The sequence below is a fragment of the Mus musculus genome, chromosome 8 (assembly GCF_000001635.26).
Source record: "Mus musculus strain C57BL/6J chromosome 8, GRCm38.p6 C57BL/6J".
Classification (NCBI taxonomy): domain Eukaryota; kingdom Metazoa; phylum Chordata; class Mammalia; order Rodentia; family Muridae; genus Mus; species Mus musculus.
Window position 1 is genome coordinate 72,642,748 of NC_000074.6, and position 18,478 is coordinate 72,661,225.

At 47.0% G+C, this 18,478-nt stretch overlaps 1 protein-coding gene across 12 annotated transcripts in view; it reads left to right on the forward strand.

Moving 5' to 3' along the window:
- The first annotated feature begins 3,477 nt into the window (after nt 1-3,477).
- The window catches only part of Nwd1 (NACHT and WD repeat domain containing 1), a 70,656-nt gene continuing 55,655 nt past the window's right edge, over nt 3,478-18,478 (forward strand). For 3 of the 12 annotated variants that reach the window (XR_003947304.1, XR_003947305.1, XR_003947306.1), the window contains exons 1-3: nt 3,478-4,262; nt 10,739-10,824; nt 14,314-14,430. Coding sequence is in view for 4 of the 12 variants with exons in the window: in XM_006531090.2 (XP_006531153.1) it covers nt 10,741-10,824; nt 14,314-14,430 (201 nt within the window). In the remaining 8 variants the exon portion in view is untranslated. Of the gene's footprint in view, nt 4,263-10,738; nt 10,825-14,313; nt 14,445-18,478 lie in introns of those variants that run through there. The other 9 variants (XM_006531086.2, XM_006531087.4, XM_030243605.1 and 6 more) reach the window with 6 other exon arrangements.

An 18,478-nucleotide genomic window follows, 5' to 3' on the forward strand; every position in this document is an offset into this window, starting at 1 on the left:
ATTCCTCCACCCCCACCATGACTATTCATTCTCCCTCCACCCCCACCATGACGATCCATTCCAGCTCCATCCCCAGCATGACTATCCATTTTAGCTCCACCCCCATCATGACAATCCATTCTTGCTTCACCTCCACCATGATAATCCATTCTAGCTCCACTACCTCAATGAAGGTCTTTCTAGCTCCACCTCACCATGATGATCCATTCTAGCTCCATACCCACCATGAATAAGCATTCAAGCTCCACCCCCACCTGATGATCCATTCTAGCTCCACCCCCACTATGACTATCCATTCTAGCTCCACTCACACCATGAGGATCCATTCTAACTCCACCCCCACCATGACTATCCATTCTAGCTCCACTTCCACCATGACTATCCATTCTAGCTCCACCCTCTCTATGATGATACATTCTAGCTCCACCCCCACCATGATGATACATTCTAGCTCCACCCCCACCTTGACTATCAATCTAGCTCCACCCCACTATGACTATCCATTCCAGCTCTACTCCCACCATGACGTACCATTTTAGCTCAACCCCTAACCCCTCCTCTTCTCTGTCTATGAATATCCATTCTATTTGTCCTTCCCCTCCAAGTCTCTTACTCTGTGCCTCATCTTTCTGGTTCTTTGGATTGTAGCTTGGTTAAAGCAAATGTATGCTGTATTTGTCATTCTGGACGTGGGAATCCTCACTCAGCATGATTTTTTTTTCTAGTTCTTTCCTTTTTTTTTTTTTTTTTTTAAACTGCTGTTGTTGTTTTGTGACATGGTTTCTCTTTGTAGTCCTGGGTACTGTCCCTGGAACTAAATTTGTTTACCAGACTGATCTCAAACTCTCAGAGATCTTCCTGCCTCTGCTTTAAAAAAAATTTTTTTTTATTTTTTTGGTTTCCTCTGAGTAGCCCAGCCTGTTGTCCTGGAACTTACTCTGTAGACCAGGCTGGCGTCGAACTCAGAAATCTGCCTGCCTCTGCCTCCCAAGTGCTGGGATTATAGGTGTGAGTCACCATGCCCTTCTTCTGCCTCTTCTTTTTGAGTGCTGGGATTGTACCTGGCTTTTTTTTCCCCAATGATGCTATTTTTTAAACTACCAAGTAACTTTATTGTGTAAACAGACTACATTTTCTTTATCCATTCTTTTATTGAGATATATTAAAGTTGTTTCTAATTTCTGGCTATTACGAATAGAGCAGCAATGAACATGGCTGACAAGTGCCGTTGTGGTAGGATGGAGCAGCCGTTGGGTATATGCACAAGAGTGGTATAGCTAGGTATTGAGGTAGATGGATTACGCATTTTCTGAGAACCCACTATATTGATTTCCATAGAGACTATATTAGTTTGCACTCCAGTGTTCTCCTTGCTCCCCATCCTTGTCAGTATGAGCTGTCACTGGTGGTGTTGATCTTAGCCATTTGGACAGGTGTAAAATGGAATCTCAGAGTTGTTTTGTTGCATTTCCCTGACTAAAGGTGTTGAACATTTCTTTAAGTGTTTCTCAGCTGTTTGAGATTCCTCTGTCAAGAATTCTCTGTTTAGATTTTTACCCCATTTTTAAAATTGGTTATTTGTTCTCTTGATATCTAGATTTTTTGTTCTTCATATATTTTGAATATTGGCCCTCTCTGATTCCCCTTCTGTGGCTGCCAGTTTGACCAGGTGAGTTTGTTCTCTGCTGCATGGACGCTTCTCAGTTCAGAAGGTCACATTTATTACTCGTGCCTGTGCTATGACCCCAGCTAGTTTTTTTAATTTATTTTTTGAGACAGGGTCTCACTATGTACACCAAGCTGACCTGGAACTCCCTATGTAGAGCAGGCTGTCTTTGAACTCACAGAGATTAGCCTGCTTCTGCCTGAGATTAAGTGCTGGGATTAAAGGCGTGCGACACCATACTCTGCCTCGGGGTTTCAGGGGTAGCAGAAAACTGTTATCCCCTCAAATGTGCAAGCTTGATGGTGTGCCTCTTCCTTCCTGAAGTGGGATCTGGAACAAGGAGCTGTACCAGTTTGTGCACAGTTCCCAAACTCAACTCCAGAGGGCGTCACTGCCATGCTAGTGTGGAGCACAGCACACTGGCTTCCCTGCTCAGCAGCCAACTGTGCCTTGACTCAGCCTTGATGCCTTTCCCACAAGGTGAGGATGATGTTAGGCTTGCAGGAGATGACTGAAGGCACACAGAAATGCCCTGGAGCCTAGTAAACTATAAACCACTGTAAGAACCAAAGACCTAATTGTTCCCCAAATGCTGCTCATCTGCCATCTAGCAGCAAAGCAGAGAGGCAGGAGGATGAATTCAAGGCCAGTCCAGCTACATGAACCTGTCTCAAGCATATGTAAGCAAAATGTGCTCACATGCCTTTAATCCTAACACTTGGGAGGCAGAAGCAGGTGGATCTCTGAGTTCGAGGTCAACCTGGTATGCAGAGCAAGTTCCAGGACAGTCAGAGCTACACAGAGAAACCGTCTCTGGGGCCGGGGGGTGGGCTTTTAAAAAAACATTTATTTATTTTATGTATATGAGTACACTGTAGCTGTCTTCAGACACATCAGAAGAGGGCATCAGATCCTATTACAGATGGTTGTGAGCCACCAAGTGGTTGCTGGGAATTGAACTCAGGACCTCTGGACGAGGAGTCAGTGCTTTTAACTGCAGAGCCATCTCTCCAGCCGTGGTTAGTATTGTTACATACATATGTGTGTGACCAGATCACATATATGACTACAACATGCTGAGCCTGTTTCTATTGTTTGTGTGTGGATGGTTTCAGAGTTGATCACACTGCATTGGACAAGCAGTGAGGGTCCTTATCCCTGGGAGAGGCTAGCTTTCCCTCTTGTAGCTGTCTTTAGTTGCCTGTAGTTCTTTGTCTAGGAGAGGGGCGAGTTTTCTCACTTCCAGATGAACATGTCTATTGACCTTGACCTTGTTCTTGTCTTGTTTATGGAGCCATTTCTTGGGAGACCGTTTCACAGCAGACTTTCTGCTATTCTGGCTCTTCTGTTCTAATCTTCCTCTTGCCTCTTTGTAGATGTTCCCCGAGTCACAGATGCAAGAGCTGTGACTGGATGTATCTACTGGGGCTGGTTCCCACCACCTCCTGATCTCTGAATTGTCCAGCCAGTGGTGGCTTGCTGTGATGGGCTCTATTTGCTGTAAAGAGGCTTAGTGATGAGGGGTGGTAGCTGCACTTATCTGTGGGTCTAAGGTAGAACGAAGTCAGAGACTATGCTAATTTAGCAAAGTGGTGGTAGTAGATTCTTTTCTAAGATCCCTGACCTTACTAACTCTGAGAACCTGGCTAGGTTTCCAGTACCAGTTTAATCTCCTTCCTGTTGAGTGGGTCTTAAGTCAAATTAGACAGCTGTATTTTCTTAGTGATTGATGTGGGAGGTCCCAGCTCACTATGGGTGGTGCCCCTGGGCAGGTGATCCTTGGATGTCTAAGGAAGCAGGCTGAGCAAGACATGGGGAACAAGCCAGTACGCAGCACCCTCTATGGCCTCTGCTTCAGTTCCTGCCTTGAGTTCCCTCACTGATGGATTGGAGGTACATCCAAGGTAGCTCAGTACAGAACACAGGTAGTCAGGAAGAGCAACAATCGCTTTTAACCTCTGACCTGAATCCAGCGCTGAAGCACATTTCCTGTGACCCCGGGATGGCATGACAGTCAGCAGCAGATGTGGACCAGACTGCATCATGCACCACCCCCACTGACAGCTTGGCTGCTGTGAACTGTCAAGCCTGGCACACAACAGTTAACCGCCGGGTCTGGCCGGGTGCCCAGCCTGGGCTGCAACACAGCCAGTTCCTTTCTTTTATCCCACTTGCTGGGAGAACTCAGCTGGGTGAATAGAAAGTACCTAAGACAAAAGTTACCAAGAGAGGCAGAGCCTTGTTTCCGCTGTGGCTCTGGGCCCAGGAACTTCCTTCTTTCACCCGCTTCTCCTAGAGACTTCCAAATGACGCCCTCCATGGCAGCAAGAGGGAAGCGGGCATCTTGGAGAGAGCCTGGAGTAGACGCTGCAAAAGGGCCCTTGAAGATGCCTCATTCTTGCTGAGGTGTTTGCAGTTAACATACAGGAGCCAAAATGATGGGCAGCTGCCCAAGCACTCACTGAGCTCAAGATTTGTCAGTGAGCCCCTACTGTGTGCTGGGCATGCTGACGCATGGTTTTAGGATTTATGCACCTGTGGGTCCCACACTTCCCAGGGAGCAGACACTGAACATGGAGAGCCTTGGGAGCTGAGGGTGAGTATGGCACAGAATACGGGGTGGGCCCCACGGGGAGTGGTTGAAAGGACACATCGAATCAAGGACCTTCAGAAGAGGTAGCATTTACACTGAAATGAGAATGGGAAAGATTTAGTTTAGCATGTGCAAAGGACCGAGATAAAGTACAGACAGCCCCCCCTCCACCTTCCCTTCTTCCGCCTCTTCCTCCTCTTCCTCCTTTTTCTTCTCCTCCCCCTCCTCACATCTTCTGCCTTTTTTTGAGGCAGGATCTCCTATAATCCAGGCTGGTCTCCATTTGCTCTGCTGACCCAGGCTAGTGTGCAACAACAGCTTCTCAGGCATACATAGCCTGAATGGTGCCCCATCCCTACCTACTTGGTGTCTATGGGGTTGTCTCATGAAATCCATACTGGCCTTGAACTCACCACGTATATAAATAAGGATGACTTTGAACTCCTGATCCTCCTGCCTCCACCTTCTGATTCCCATGCTAGGCAAGCACCCCATGTGTTTACAGGTGTGTGCCACTGTGTCCAGTTTAGGCCAGGGGACCTTTACCAAGGGGATCCTATCCCCAGGGAGACATTGACATCTGAAGAGATTTTTGGTTGTGGACTTTGGTGGCAATGGGAGGTGGTGATTTCTATCTTTAGTGGTTACAGCTAGGGGCCAATAGGTCAGGTTACACTCTCCCCCTCACCCCTTCTCACAGAGTGGTTCAGTGTCATGAAGAAATTGAGTAAGCCAAGGTCAGAGGGCATAACAACCCGGGATTTTGGGGTGAAGATCAAGACCAAAATGTTTTGAGCCTCCTCTAAATATGAATTTGGAAGTGATTGTCAAAGGTGCCTGTCCACATGCTGAATATGATGCAGTCTTGCATGTATGAGTGTGACACAGCCTGTGTGTGGACAGCACCATATTGGTCCAGGGACCAGCTCAACTCATGAGGCTTGGCTGCAAGCTCCTTTGCCTTTTGATCCATCTTGCTAGCCCTGTAGTTTTGTTTTGTTCTGTTCTGCTTTTTAACCTTTGACTTTATTTTTAGTTTTTGTAAACTAAACTTTAAACTAATAAAACTTTATTTTAGTTTTTGTGTTGAGACAGGGTCTCTGTGCAACCTTGGCTGTCCTGAAACTCACTTTATAGAGCAGGCTCGTCTCAGACTCATAGAGATTCACCTTCCTCTGCCTCCTGAGGCATCCACCATCACCTCTGGTCTGTGTATCGTGTATGCAGTGCCCTCACCAGCCAGAAGAAGGTGCTAGATCCCTAAAATTGGCGTTATAGGTGGTACCATATAAGGTACCATGTGGGTGCTGGGAACTCAACCTGGGTCAGATAGAGTGTTGCTAGAACCTAGGCTGATGTGTGATTCATGACCTTTCTGCCTCACCCTCCAGAGTGCTGGGGTCACAGGTATGTACCACCAAACCATTCCTTTAACATATTAATATTTCATGTAAGAGACAACATAATATAGTGCATCTATCTATTTATCTCTATATATCTGCATCTCTCTCACTGCCCAGCAAGCACTCACTCCCTGTGCAGGGCCTTGACAGTCTGTGTGTCGTCAGTGCCTAGCTCATATACCTGCCGTGTGCTACCCACATTCATTCTCCTGTTGATCCATGATGCTGCCTGACAGATTTCTTGTGGGGTAGGAGTCCTGAGGGGTTTTTGCTCTCAATTCACAGAAGACAGAGCTGATGCCTGAACCAGGAAGCTTGAGGCTTCCACACTCCAAGAAGACAAGGCAGGAGCCAGCGCTTATGCTGCATGAGATGGCACACAGGCTCATTCTATGTCTGTCACTGGAGTCGATACGACTGAGAAGTGGGGGGCGTCAGACACAGCCAGGGAGGTTTCCTCCCTCTTTTTTCCTCTCCATTCTCCTTCCCAATTCTCCATATCTGCATTGAGAGTTAATCTAGGCCAGCTATTCTCAACCTTAAGTCTGTAATCCTTTTTTTTTCAGCTGTAGCTCAGATGATATTTTTTTTATTCTTTTTTATTGGATCTTTTCTCTATTTACATTTCAAATGTTATCCCCTTTCCCTGTTTTTCCCCTCCTGGAAACTCCCATCCCATCTCACTGCTTCTATGAGGGTGTTCCCACCCACCCACCCACTCTCACCTCTCACCCTCGATTCCTCTACACTGAGGCATCTATCGAGCCTTCAAAGGACCAAGAGCCTCTCCTCCCATTGATGCATGACAAGTCCATCCTCTGCAATGTATGCAGCTGGAGCCATGTGTACTCCTTTGTTGATAGCTTAGTCCCTGGGAACTCTGGGGGCGTCTGGTTGGTTGATATTGTTCTTCCTCTGGGGTTGCAAATCCCTTCTACTCCTTCAGTCCTTTTTCCAGCTCCTCTATTGGACTAAACTCCCAGTGTTTAGTCCAATGGTTGGCTCCGGCAGGGCCTCTCAGGAGACAGTAAGGCTGTAATCCTTTAATACAGTTCTTTATGTTGTGGTGATTCCCAACCATAAAATTATCATCATTGTTACTTTATAACTATTTTTGCTACTGTCTTTTCTGATGATCTTAGACAATCCCTGTGAAGCTGTCTTTTGACTGTCAAGGGAGTGGAGGTTCACAGGTTAAGAACCACTGATCTACGATTTTGTGCATGCCATCCATACCACTGGTCACTGGGGATGTTAGGGACGGGGTCCATCCCTGAGCCATACCCCCAGCACTTCACTGGGAGATTCTAGGTAGAGACTTCACCCCTAAGCCATTCCCCAAGCCCTCCACTCACTTGATGTTCCTGTCACCCCTATTCCCAATTCCTTATTTCTGATGTCTGCCAACATTGATGTGTTCTGGGTCACCATAATGCTCCAGGTGAGACAACTATCTTGTAAAACTTTCACTGTTTATGAGTGAAACGCTGGCTTATGAGAGGGGCAGAGAGGGTGGAAAGGAGTGGAATCTCTTCCCAATGCCAGGTGTACTCATGGCTCCCAGCATCCCTTGGACTCCCTCTGCACACCTGGGCTCAGGCTCAATTTACATAGAGGCCCCAGGGGAGCCAGGTATTGGAAAGATTGTCTGGTCCCTAGGCTCCAGCACCCAGTGTTTCCAACCATGGTTGCTATGGTGACCACTGAAGGTTCCTTTAGAAGCTGGAAGACTACTCTGGTGCCTGAAGGAGGCAACAACATCCAGCAATACTGAGGAAAGCCTCTGTCTCACAGCCTGTTAGCACTTGCTAGCAAGCATCGGGACATCTCTGCAGGAGGGCTAGGGGTAACCAAGGCAGCAAGTAACCAAGGGGCCACATCCCCTCTTACAGATGGCTGTACCTAGCCAGCCTCCCAGGAGGGCTCCTCAGCTGCTCCTGTGAGGTGCATGGGTCTCAGGACCTTTCCTGGGGAAGAATTATCCAGGCGGATGGGAAGCATGGATGTAGGGCCCCTCAGCCCTGGCACTCGCCAGCGGCTTCTCCAGGGTCAGGCAGGCTCTCTGCCAGCACCCTCTTCCAGCAGTGCTGTGGTCATCTTCATCAGCTCTACCATCTCAGGTAAGGGTGGGGTGATGACTTGAGACAAGTGGCCACTCTTGGTGGTAGTGATGCCTCAGGGTGTCCTCCAAAAGATGTGTGTGAGCAGACCGGCTGGTGACCCACATCAGAATCATTGTCAAGGCTCCTCCTGGACTCTTTGTTTCTTTGTCCACCACATAGACTAAATAAACTGTTGTACACAGTGAATGGCCTAGTACTGCAACCAGTGGTCATGAGAAATGTCCTGTGTGCTTCGCTCTTTATGTTTTGCCTTGGGTATGCTTGGAAGTTGCTGGAGACAGAACCCAGCATTTCACATACACTTGATATATGGTACTGCGATAAGAACTTGTCTGCAGACAAGGGCCCTCATATCTACCCCCAAATGCTCTCCCACTGAGCCAAACTGCTAACCTCCTTTCCAAGTATTTCCTCTAGAAAAGATTTCTTTTTGTGTTTATTTCTTTATTTCTTTTTCTTTTTCTTGTTTTGTTTTGTTTTGTTTTGTTTTTGAGACAAGGTTTCTCTGTATAGCCCTGGCTGTGCTGGAACTCACTTTGTAGACCAGGCTGGCCTCAAACTCAGAAATCTACCTGCCTCTGCCTCCTGAGTGCTGGGATTAAAGGCGTGTGCCACCAAGCCCTGCTGTGTTTATTTATTTATTTGATGTTTTTGTCCTAGAGATTGAATCCAGTTTATGTTAGGCAAGCACTCTACTACTGAGCCACATTCCTAGGTCCTTCCCTATTTTATACATTTATTTAATTGTGTGTGTATGTAGGGGCACATGAGCTATGTACAGAAGGGATAACTTTCAGGAGTTGCTTCTCTTCTTCTACCAGGTGGGTCCAAGGAATTGAACTTGGATCTCGAGGCTTGAGAGCCATTTCAATAACTAACCCCTGTGCTTTAAATTGTATGTTGGCCCTCTGACCTAGCTAAATGCTTTGTGACAGTACTGGCTGCATATAGCTTTGTCCTTGGCATTATTTACTCTGTTCTTTACATTAAATAAAACTACACATGAAAATGCCTGATCTGCATTAGCTCCCAATTTCCATGGTATAAATACTTTTACAGTCAGGTTCATACTGCAGGCTGAATTCACCAAACATGCAGCACTATCACTGAGCACACAGCACTGTCACTGAACATGCAGCACTATTACTGAGCACACAGCACTGTCACTGAACATGCAGCACTATCACTGAGCACACAGCACTGTCACTGAGCACGCAGCACTGTTACTGAGCATGGAGCACCATAGGACACCAGCATCTTGGTTGATCTTTCAAATGCAAAACTTCCCTGCAGTTCTGCTTGAGTTGCAGGAGATGTAAACTCTGAGTGTGGTCAGGTTCTCCTTCCACTGTAGAGCATGTTCTACTGCCCAGTTTTTATTTTATTTATTCACTTAAACATTTTTTTTTTTTGAGACAGAGTTTCTCTGTGCAGCCCTGACTGTCCTGGAGCTCAGGCTGTAGACCAGGCTGGCTTTGAACTTACAGAGATCTGCCTGCCTCTGTGTTCTGAGTGCTAGGATTAAAGGTGTGCACCACCATCACAGCCATGTTTAATTTTTCAGTAATGACTGTGTGACCTTTGGCTGACAGCACTGTTGAATCCATTATTGTTTGTCACATGGATTGCATGTATTTTTTGATCTGCTGGCTTGTCAGTGCTGAGACTGAACTTGGGGTCCCCACACCCCAAGCTCTGTATATGCCTGAAAAGTTCAGATACTGGAGCAATGTGCAGGTCTCTGGTTTCAGACTTACTGTGTCTCTTGACGTGCCCTTCACCCTTATGTAGGCTCTGGCCTGAATTTACTATATGATAAGTATTTTATGACCAGTTCAAACAGCCTATAAAGTTGATAAGACAGATTGGGAAAGGAACAGTGTTTAAGGGCTGGCTCCCAGACGCCATCCTGGACAGCTCCCACGTCCCACTCTGAATAGGTAGTTTGAATCAGTTACTTTGGGATGCGGTGGAGCCCTGCCTAGAATCCCCCAGTGAGGGGCTGGGGTAGAGCTCTGCCTCATGTGTGAGTTCTATGTCTGCACAGCAAACACAACTACCTGGTTCACTCTGCATTTCAGAGGAACTGGAAATAATCCTTTAATGTGTTACAAACAGAGCCTAGAATGGATCAGCCAGTATTTGCACGTGATTGTCCTTGTTTGTCTGGCTTGTGATCAGCTGAGAGTCCTGGCTGTGTTTAGTGGATTTTCTTGTTTTGTTAAGGTACAAGGGGTACGAGGGTTAAAACCCAGGGCCTCCCCCATTCTTGGTCCAAGAGTGTATGAGCCCACCCTGACTGAATTGAGTCTCCCTCGGATAAGAGGGACATTGTGAAAATTTACACCACTGCATGGGGTTGGAAAGCAATGGAAAGTCCTCCTGCGTGTAGGGGCCAGAGGCTCCATCTTCCAGTGTTCCTTGCCCCACATGCCATATTGGGTCATTCTCCTGGGCTGGGACTGAGGGGGGCTCGGGTTGTGCTTTGTGGAGCTCAAACAGGTGACTCCACTGATGTGGATCAATTGGTTTCCTTGGTTTGACTCCATGTCATTTTGAGATTTCATTAATTTTGTATGTGGTCTTAGGGTGGAGAGAGTTATGTGTGCAGTGGGACAGAATATGTATGTGGAGGTCACAAGGCAACTTTCAAGAAGTCTGTTCCTTCTGACCTGTGGTGCAGGTGGGAAGGTTTGGCAGCAGGCTCCTCTACTGCTGAGCCTTTTTGCTGGCCCTGTCTTTCTTGTCCTCCTCTTCCTCTTCCTCCTCCTCTTCCTCCTCCTTCTCCTCCTCCTCCTCCTCCTTCTCCTCCTCCTCCTCCTCCTCCTCCTCCTTTTATGACACTTAGGGGGACTCCAACATTGCAGGGTTCTGATGAAAGACAGAACACAGTAGTGGGCTAGGCAGACTTCTGGAACCTTTTCTCTGACACCCTCCTGACTGTGCCTTGCAGATATGGACACAGAGCGAGAAGCCCTGCAGTGCACAGCCTACCCTGAGGTTCAGAGCTTCTGCCAAAGGCACGGCTTGGCGTTTGAGGTAAGCATCTCTGGTCACCCGGAAAGCCACACCACCCCTTGCCTTCTGTTTGGTGCTTTAGTGATGGGTCTCAAAACTCAAAATGTTTGTTTGTTTGTTTGTTTGTTTTCTGAGATGAGGTGTCATCTAGCCCAGACTGGACTTGAACTCATTGTGTAGCTGAGGATGATGTTGAATTTGTGACCCTCCTATGTTGACCTCCCAAGTGATAGGATGACAGGTGTGTGCCTCCAAGCCCAGATTATGCAGTGATGTGGATGGATCCCTATGCTTCCTGTATGTTTGTCAGACTGAGCTACATGTCCAAGAGCTCCACCTGCCTCTACCTCCTGAGTGCTGGGATTAAAGGCGTGTGTCACTGTGAGGGTCCCTATGAATGTCGTGGTCAGCAGAGAAACGATTTTCAAGAGGCAAGAAGGAAACCCAGTTCAGTGAGACTTGGCCAGGCTGCATCAAACTTCTGGAGTCTCACCCCAGACAGTTTATTTTGGATATGTTTAAGTACAGTGTTACTTTGCAAAACATGTTTTTCCTAGTAACTATATCTCAATCCCATGTTCATATAATAAAGTGTGACCACATTGGAAACTTTTAGGCAAAGGACATGTTACCTCTACCATGAATATGGGTTCTATAGCTTAAGGTCTAGGATCTGTTGTGTTCTCTGACTGAGATAGCATAAGAGAGCAGGCTATAAAGTACAGATGGCATTTCCCCTACAGATGGGTTCTGTTGACTGAGAAACCAAGTTGAAGATAAGGCCTAGGGAGGAAGAGTCTGGTATAAACAAAGCTTGCCAGGTAATTCACTGCATCTACTCCCAGCCGTTTGGGTGGAAAATAGGTATATACATCCTCCACTGAGGAGATAATTCTGTGTGAAAACATCCCTGGTTTTTCCAGAGTGTATCTGTGAGCACCCCTGCCCTCTGCATACCACCAAGCCAGTTGTAGTCTATTTCTTTTTTTTTGGAGACAAGGGTGTCAGATCTCATTATGAGTGGTTGTGAGCCACCACGTGGTTGTTGGGATTTGAACTTAGGACCTTAGAAGAGCAGTCAGTGCTCTTACCCGTTGAGCCATCTCACCAACCTCGTAGTCCATTTATAAACAAGATTTAATATAATGTTATTTATACAATTGGGTGTTTGTCTGCATGCATGCATGTGTGCAGTACCTCTGGAGGCCAGATGAGGGCGTCAAATTCTCTGGAACTGGAGTTATAGATGGACTGCCAAGTGAATGCTGGGAACAGAACCTGAGTCCTCTGCAAGAAGAGCATCGCTTGAGCCAACAATTCAAGGCCAGCCTGGGAAACATAGGGAGACAATGTCTCCAAATAAACAAGTAAAATAAAGTAAACAAGACTTGAGAGTGTAGCTCGGTGGTAAGAGCATTTGCCTCGCGTGTGTGAGGGCCCTGGAGTCCATCATCAGCACCACCAGAACAGAACAGCGACAGAAAGGGACTCTTTCACATGGAAGACTCCAGAACGGTGTGCTTGTTCTTTTAACACCCCTGTGGTGCCCCAGGCAGACAGCACCAGCGCCTGACTAGCCCAGCAGGGGTGGGGAAGGGGAGGGGCTGCCTCTGTAGGCTTCCCCCCTCACTGCTTCTCCCCTGCCTAGCTCCTCTAAGCCTACAGCCTCTCATTGCTGTAGTTAGTTGTTCCTGATTAGCATTTCTTTCTCTCTGAGCTACTGTGAGCTCCCAGTACCCTTTGTCTCCCTGTGTTTCCAGCCTGCACAGGGTCAGTGCTGCAGGCTGCCATTCGGCTCAGATCCCTCCCACCCTCCATCTCTCCCCACCCCTCCTTCCCCACCCCCCACTTTCCTGCCAGTCTGTGGGCAGAGGTGGACCTCATGTGTGGTTGCTAAGGAGAATTTGCTGGGTCACTTCCTGCTGTTCTCAATATCGTCCCTCACAAAGCCTGTTCCTAGCAAGCTTGGGCATGCTCTCCTTTTAAAAGGAATGAAGCAGAAAACACCCAACTTCCTCTAACAGAATTTCATGAAATCCAGGCTGACACTGACCTCTCTGTAGCTAAGGATGGCCTTTAGTTCTGGATCCTCCTGCCTCTACCTCCAAGTGCATGACCCCATTGCCATCCCTCCCCCAACCCCCGCCCCTCAGTCTCCACACACTAGACACTGGGCATCAAACCCTCAGCTTTGTGTATGCTGGGCAAGCACTCTACCAAACAAGGCGGGCGTCTGGTGTCACATGTGTGCAGGTGTCTGTGGACTGGAAAAAAGTTTTGGATTCCCAGACCTAGGGTTTCAGGCTGTTGTGAGATTTGTGAGCTGCTTAGTGCAGCTCTGAGGACTGAACTCTGAACTCTGAAGGAGCAGCAAATGCTTCTGCCTTGGTTAGGTTCCATTGCTGTGAGCAGACACCAGGACCAAGGCAACTCTTATAAGGGCAACGTTTAATTAGGGCTGACTTACAGGTTCAGAGGTTCAGTCCACTATCTTCATGGTGGGAGGCATGGCAGCATTATGGTGCTGGAGGAGCTAAGTTTTGCATCTTGATTCGAAGGCAACCAGAAGAGACTCTCTTCTAGGCAGCTAGGAGAAGGGTCGCAGAGCCCATCTCCACAGTGACACACCTACTGCAACAAGGCCACACTTCCCAGGGCCAAGCATATTCAAACCACCACAGCTCCCCACCTCTAAGACAGCCCTCCCAACCCTCCAAACTTGGCTTTAAGTAACTCCTTCTCTCTCTCTCTCCCTCTCTCTCTCTTTCTCTCTCCCTCCTTCCCTCCCTCCTTCCCTCCCTCCCTCCCCCTCTTCTTCTCTTTCCTTTTCCCTTGAGACAGATGGGCCTTGAACTCAAAATCCTCCTTCTTGTCTCAGCATCAGGACCCCAGGGAGCTTTCCTTGCAGTTCATGACTGTGGCCTGAGACAGAGACCACTGGGGATCCTGGGAGATACCCAAAGAAGGCTCCTTAGTTTGGATTCATCATTTTTCTTTTTTGAATTTTTTTTTCCTTCAGTTTTTCAAGACAGGGTTTCTCTGTGTATCTCTGGCTGTCCTGGAGCTCACTTTGTTGACCAGGCTGGATCAAATATATTTATTTATTTATTTTTGAGTCAGGGTCTCTCTGTGTAGCTCTGGCTATCCTGAACTTGCTCTGTAGACCGGGCTGGACTCAAACTCATGGAGAGCAGCCTGCCTCTGCCTCTTTCCTGAGTGCTGGGATAAAGGGGAGAGCTACTTCTGTTCTTTTATTTTGGTACAAAATGGAATCTAAGGGTTGTGTGCATTATGCAAACCACCTGCCACAGACCATACTCTCAGCCCCTTACTGGAGATGCTAGGCAAGCAATCTAACACTTACCCACATCCCTAGCTTCAAATTTGTCTAATGTAGAATATCCTTAGAGGAGAAATGCTGCAAAACTGATCTGAAGATACTATTCTTCAGTCAAATGAAACTGAAAACCAAAAATCACTCATTAGAAACCTCATCCTTCTGATTCCCAGGTGGTTGATCTGAGGTGGGGTATTCCGAATACGCAGGCCACTGACTACCTGACCACGGAACTCTGCTTAGAAGAACTGGAGCGCTGTCAGAAAACATCCATAGGACCAGCTTTTGTGGTGAGTGTGGCAGGGTAGGTGGAGTCGTCCTTATTCTTTTTTCCATCACCAGAATGTGGTCCCTGATAGCAAACCAAACAAAAGAGCTAACATCCCAATCCTCAAAGACTGGTCATGACTTTAACAGTACTCCTATTTGTCTCAGAAGTAGCGCCAGGCATTAGTAATCAAACGCAGCAGTAAGTGAACTGGCGAGCACAAGGACTTGGGAGGGAATCTTTCAGGTCCATCTGAAGCTTCCTTCACTCTTCGCATCTGGTCCACTTTACATCTGTGAAATTTGGGGGGTTCTGGGAAACACTAGAGAAAGTAGAAACCGATATTCTTGGGAGTTTGTTTTCTTTGTCTCCATGTTTCTGTTGGTCTGGAACAGGGAGTCCACTCATACACACACCTATAAGTCACTCTGTCACCAAAATAATCCCTGAGCTGGTGAAAGAGTAGGCCTGTGATTCCAGCACTCAGGAGGTAGATCAGGAGTTAAGGTTTTCCTTGGCTACTAAGTTCCAGACCCTGTCTCAAAAAGTGAAAATTAAAACACACACACACATCAAGCTGGGCAGTGCCAGCACTTGGGAGGCAGGGGACAGGGATCTCTGTGAGTTTGAAGCCAGCCTAGTTAGTCTACAGTGTGAGTTCCAGACAGACAGGACTACATAGTAAGACCCTGCTTTGAAACAAAACAAAACAAATGAAAATACCCCAGACTCAGCAGTTAAGAACCTGTGCTGTTCTTGCAGAGGACCCCAGCTCATTTCCCAGTCTGGCTGCGCACAAGTGTCCATTAACTCCAGCTCCTGGCTATCTATGCCCTCTTCTGGCCTCTGTGGGCACTGTGTTTATGTGAGTGTGCCGCCTCACAGACACAGACACCAAGAATTTAAAAACTCCACAGCAAAAGCCTGTGCAGCTCTATTCATATTGTCTTGATCATGGTGAGTATTGATAGCATGGACTAGAATTCACCAAGATTTCTAGAATGTTCTATAGGCTGCCTCAGAGAGTAAGTCTTCCTAAAAGAACTGAAAGAGTTGGAGAACTGGAGGCTGGAGAGATGGCTCAGAAGTTAAGAGCACTGACTGCTCTTCCAAAGGTCCTGAGTTCAAATCCCACCAACCACACGGTGGCTCACAACCATTGGTTAGGAGATCTGATGCTCTCTTCTGGTGTGTCTGAAAACACCTACAGTGTACTCACATATAATAAACAAATCTTTTTTTTTTTTTAAGAACAAAACAGAAAAAACTAGGCTGTATGTCTGCTCCTCCATCTGTACATCTGTCATCTCAATTACTTGGGAGGCTGAGACAGGAGGACTGTTTGAACCCACAAGCCTTTTTTAAAAGAACATTTGGGGGCGGGGGTTGAGACAGGGTTTCTCTGTGTAGCCCTGGCTGTCCTGGAACTCACTCTGTAGACCAGGCTGGCCTCGAACTCAGAAATCCACCTGCCTCTGCCTCCCAAGTGCTGGGATTAAAGGTGTGCGCCACCACCGCCCTGCAAAAGAACATTTTTTAAAAAATGACTTCTTTGACAGTTTCATACCATCACACTTTGTCATGATCAAAGCCATCCCCAACTTGCTCTGCCTTCTCCCTAGACCTCCCTGCACACCTTCATGTCTTTTTTTTTTTTTTTTAATCCATTGAGTCAAATTAATGCTGCTGGAATGCACATGGGTGTATGGCCATCCCAGAGCTGAGCAGCCTATCTGTGGTCCCACCCTTGAGATAAAGTGACTCTCTGTCCCCTAGCATCCTTCAGCTGCCAATAGGTCCTCAGACTGGGGTGGGCCTCAGGACACCCCTTGTACTGGATTTCAGCTGTCTTGGCCATGTGTAGGTAACCTTAGCTGTTCTAGTTAATTTGTTCATCAGCCATGTCATGTCCAGAAGATAGCATCCTTCCCACTCCTCCTCAGTGATGAGATGTCTCATTTAAGCCCATGAGTTGGAGGCCAGCCTGGGCAACATGATGAGACCTCATCTCAAAATGAGTAATAAATAAATAAATAAATAAATAAATAAATAAATAAATAAATAAATAAATAAAAACAAACCTGAGGCTTCATTCCTCTACCAACGTGTTCACAGGGTGTCTCTGTGTAGCCCTGGCTGTCCTAGAATTCACTCTGTAGACCAGGCTGGCCTCCACTTGCCTCTGCCTCCCAGGTGCTGGGACTAAAGGCGTCCCCACCACAGCCCACCATGTGCTGTCTTTTAATGACAGCACCTCAGGTCTCTTTCAATTGTGTCCTAGCCTCCTCTTTGCACATGGCTACCAGTACATTTTGTTTTTTTAAGATTTATTTATTATATTTATATGAGTACACTGTAGCTGTTTTTAGACATATCAGAAGAGCACATCAGATTCTATTACAGATTGTTGTGAGCCACCATGTGGCTGCTGGGAATTGAACTCAGGACCTTTGGAAGAGCAGTCAGGGCTCTTAACAGCTGAGCCATCTCTCCAGCCCCAGTATGATTTTTAAAAAATTATTTATTTATTTATGTATATGAATGCTCAGTTTTCATGTATGAATGCAAATGACAGAAGAAGCCATCTGATCCCATTACAGATAGTTGTGCACCAACATGTGAGTGCTGGGAATTGAACTCAGGACCTCTGGGAGAGCAGCGAGTGCTCTCAGCTGCTGAGCCATCTCTCCAGCCCAGTATGTTTTAATTATTACTGCTTTAAATTATTTTCTCAGCCCAGTGTGTAATATGTCTGGTGTGAAAGTCTGAGGACCTGAGTTCAGATCCCGAGCATCCAGAAGGCAAAGACAGATGGATCTCTGGAGCTCACTGACAGCCAAATTAGGCAATTGATGAGCTCTGGGTTCTTGGAGTGTTGCTGTCTCAAGAGATAAACTGTGGGCTGGAGAGATGGTTCAGAAGTTAGGACCTCCTGCTGTAATCACAGAAGATCCAGCACCCACATCAGGTGGCTCATATATGCTAGTGACTCCAGCTCCTGGGGAATCTGACTCCCTCTCCTGGCCTTTGTGGGTACTGCACACACAATAGTCCATAATCACCATTTAAGTACTTAGAGGGAGGACTAAAAGTCACACACACACACACACACACACACACACACACACACACACACACACACACACGGCCCTCGTGTTTGTAACCCCACTTCTCAGTTCTTTTTCTATGCTCCTAAGTTTATTTTCCCAAAGGCCTAACAATCATGTTGAGTTTCAAAGGAGAACTGGGTTTTGTTTTTCCTTTTGAGAAGGGTTCTCAGGTAGTCCAGGATGGCTTCAAGCTTACCATGTAGCTAAAGCTAGTCATTAACTCAATCCTCCAATTCTCCTGCCTCCGGCTTTGGAGTGCAGGAATGGTAGGCCTATTCCACTAGTCTGTCCAGTTCTGGGTATGTGTGTGTGTATGTATGTGTGTATATATGCATGTATGTATGTATGTATGTATGTATGTATGTATGTATGTATGTATGCATGCATGCATGTATGTATGTATGCATGTATGTATGTGCATGGAGCCCAGGCCTTGGCTTGAATGTGGAAGTCGGAGAACAACTTGCAAGAGTTGCTTTCTTCTTCCACCTTGTGGGTTCCAGGGATTAAACTCAGCTGTCTGGGTCTGTGGCAAATGCCTTTACTCACTGAGCCATCTCAAAAGTCCTGAAAAAAGTTTTTTTAAAGTGGGAAATATCCCCAAGGGCAAAAATAAACAACCCTCCTCAAGGGGAGCTAACTCTCAGCCAACACTGCTGGCTGGGGAAAGCTTCCTCCGCATGGGGGATCGGGGGAGGGATTGTCCTCAGACCTCCTTCATGTCCATGCCACCAGTCTGGAAACTTCTAGACCTGTGGCTGCACAGCTGAGCTCTACTGACTTCCCTTCCAGCATTGCCCTCTCTGCCCCCAGAGCCTGTCTGTCACTGCCACTATTGTTAAGGGAACTTTCCATGAAAATCAGACCCACACTGGTGCCCTGGAGAGAAGGTTCTGTGGTAAATAACTCATTAACAGGCCCCAGACTCCCCAGGCTCCTTTAGAGGCTGGGCCTCTCTGG